Below are 3,115 nucleotides of genomic sequence, written 5' to 3'. Positions count from 1 at the left end.
ATCAAATCATCCAGTTCAACCAACATCAAAAAGTTCATTTCCTCATCGGTCCTCCTCATGTTCATACTCATCCAAATCTTCACTTCCATCTCCAAGAGTTCCACGAGCCCAGTCACAGAAACCTTCAGTAGTTCCTCCAAGATCTTCAAATGTAAAATCAATAAGATCTTTGGAATTTTCAGGAAAATCTTCCTTTGCACATTCAGCTGGACATTTGAGACCAAAACCACAACCACCTCCAAGAATGAAGTCAACCACATCTTCTAACTTAGACTCATTTTCATCATTTCCCCAGAAATCATCTACCATTTCCAGCTCTCATTCTACATCAGGAACCCAATCTTCATCTGCTGCCATTCGTCCCGCTGTAAAACAATGTGGTTCTGTTTCTCCGATTTTTGCCAGGGCCAAAACCACACTAATGGAAATTATAAAAAAGAATATGCAGCTAAACAAAAGTGAAGATTCTAGTGAAGAAGATGAGAAATAAAATTTCAAAAATTGAAGGAAAGAAAAGCTTCTAAGTCATCATAAATCTATGCAAGAAAACACTCAAATACCAGAAGAAAACATGAGTTCATGGGGGGATAATAATCCCTAAAATAAATACAAGTAAATGAAAATTAGGTCTCTTTCTTCATTAGTATAGTCACAAATATTTCTTTTTGTATCAGAATAAGCTATTTATTTCTATCTTGTAAGAAATTTATTATATATTCCACATTACTTATAGTTTTCTTAATATACATTGAATTAAAGCAAAAAAATTTTTGGGGGGTCCAGCCGAGGGGCCTGACCTCTGGGCCTGGGTGCTGTCCCCCAGCTCTTCAGCTCAAGGCTAGCACTCTACCACTTGAGCCACAGTAAAGCAAAAATTTTAACAGTCAACTACTAAAATAGATTTTTTTTTTGTTGCTCATGGGGCTTGAACTCTGGGCCTGAGCGCTGTCCCTCAGCTCTTCAGCTCAAGGGCCGTAGTCTACCACTTGAGCTACAGGGCCACTTCTGGTTTTCTGGTGGTTTATTGGAGATAAGAGTTTCACAGACTTTCCTGGTATGGATGGCTTTGAACCACGATCCTCAGATCTCAGACTCCTGAGTAGCTAGGATTACAGGAGTGAGCCACTGGTGTGGGTTCCTACAATAGATTATTTTAGTTTAAGTAATATTTAAATTCTGAAAGCATCCAGTCACTTTATTCCTAAGTAACATTTTGTTTAAGTATTCAAAACTCCTACTTCAGTTATGAATGAGAACTCCAAATATATAGCATATAGGTCTATTAAGAAATGGTTATTTGGGCTGAGAAGGTGGCTCAGTGGTAGAGTGCTTGCCTTGCATGCCTGAGGCCCTGGGTTCGATTCCTCAGCACCACATAAGCAAAAAGAAAAAACCAGAAGTGGCGCTGTGGCTCAAATGGTAGAGCGCTAGCCTTGAGCTGAAGAGCTGAGGGACAGCGCCCAGGCCCAGAGTTCAGGCCCCATGACCGGACCCCCCCCCAAAAAAAGAAAGAAATGGCTATTTTGGTTTTATAAATTAATTTTATATATTTATAATACATTAAATATACCTGAAGGTACTTCAGTTTAAGGATCCCAATGGATCTTGTCAAGATGCACTTTTATTCAATCAGCTACTTTTCAGTTTTGTTTTTTTTTGGGGGGGTCCGGTTATGGGGCCTGAACTCTGGGCCTGGGCGCTGTCCCTCAGCTCTTCAGCTCAAGGCTAGCACTCTACCACTTGAGCCACAGCGCCACTTCCGGCTTTTTTCTTTTTGCTTATATGGTGCTGAAGAATTGAACCCAGGGCCTCAGGCATGCAAGGCAAGCGCTCTACACTGAGCCACCTTCCCAGCTCCTACTTTTCAGTTTTTATGTGATATGCTAAATATTTACCAAAGTATTAGAGTCTTCATCTTTATTTCTCGACTCCCCAACTCAGATTTGTCTCATATCCCTACCTTTTAAGAAAAATTATGTCCTTAGCCAGTGACAAGAAATAGTGTCACAATAAAAGAGGCCGAACCAAAAAGATAGGAATTAGGGAGTATTCTTGGCTTGTTGCACAAAAATAGGAGAACTTATGCTGATATGTACAAAAAGTGGTGTGACTAGGTTTAGACTGATAAAAGCATACATGAATATACATACACACACACACACACACACACACACACATATATATAATGTATATATATATATATATATATATATAATGTAGAAACACATATATGTTAAGGTAGGGATAGATGGCCAAAAGATAATTCTCAATGAAGTTCACACTTTGGATAAACACAAGAATATCTTTAGAAATGTTTGAGACTAAATAATTGTACAATTTATCTGAAATTTAAATTTAACTGAAGATTCTGGAATTTACCTGGCAACTACATATAGAGATTAAGAATTAAATTAAATTAATAAAAATAAATTAAATCAATTAAATTAAATTAAAATCCAAGCAGATTGGGTAAAGAGAGACTTAGAGACATTATAACTGGTAAGTGAAAGTATTTAGAATGGAATGGAAAGTGGACTTGAAAAGTGTTGCTATGGAATGAATTCTCTTTAATATTCTTTAGGAGATTTTAAGAAAAAAATTGTTAATATTACACAAGAGAAGCAACAGTGTTTTACTAGAGGACTCCACATAAATGATCCATATGTGACTCTAGTATTTCTTTGGGCTGCCAGAACGTCCTGGTTTTGCTCCAAACTAGGTCCCTTTTTCAATAATGAACTTCAAATTCTTTAATTAATCAAAATGCAAGAAAGGAGGATCAGTACTGATATTCTAATAATTCTTCTGGGAAAGAAACTTGAATTCTATTTTTTTAGGATCTCATTTTTTATTTTAATTTTTATTTTTTTATTGTGAAAATACTGTACAGAGGGGTTACAATTACATGGGCAAGATAATGAGTACATTTCTGATCAAGCATTGTAGCCTGCTTCTTTGTTTCCCCTTCCCATCCCTTCCCATCCTCCCCCCGCCCCCCCACCCAATCCTCCCACTACCCCTCCCCCCCACCAAAGTTGTAAAGTTTACAAACAAGACCACACTAAAGCTACTAGCACGACTATGTTTATTGCAGCATTATTTACCATAGCTAAGA

General features: G+C 37.4%; 1 protein-coding gene across 1 annotated transcript in view; it reads right to left on the bottom strand.

Annotated features, from left to right (window-relative positions):
• Positions 1-318: 318 nt before the first annotated feature.
• Positions 319-3,115, bottom strand: part of LOC105992155 (syntaxin-3-like) — a 67,800-nt gene continuing 65,003 nt past the window's right edge. Inside the window, exons 2-3 of the mRNA XM_013024978.1 lie at positions 2,380-2,386; positions 319-418 (exon numbers count right to left, since the gene is read on the bottom strand). Coding sequence (XP_012880432.1) covers positions 319-418; positions 2,380-2,386 — 107 coding nt within the window. The remainder of the gene's footprint in view (positions 419-2,379; positions 2,387-3,115) is intronic.

Source organism: Dipodomys ordii, unplaced genomic scaffold, assembly GCF_000151885.1.
Source record: "Dipodomys ordii isolate 6190 unplaced genomic scaffold, Dord_2.0 Scaffold80, whole genome shotgun sequence".
NCBI lineage: Eukaryota > Metazoa > Chordata > Mammalia > Rodentia > Heteromyidae > Dipodomys > Dipodomys ordii.
Note: the sequence above shows the minus strand (reverse complement) of the source record. Positions and strands in the feature narration are given on the sequence as shown.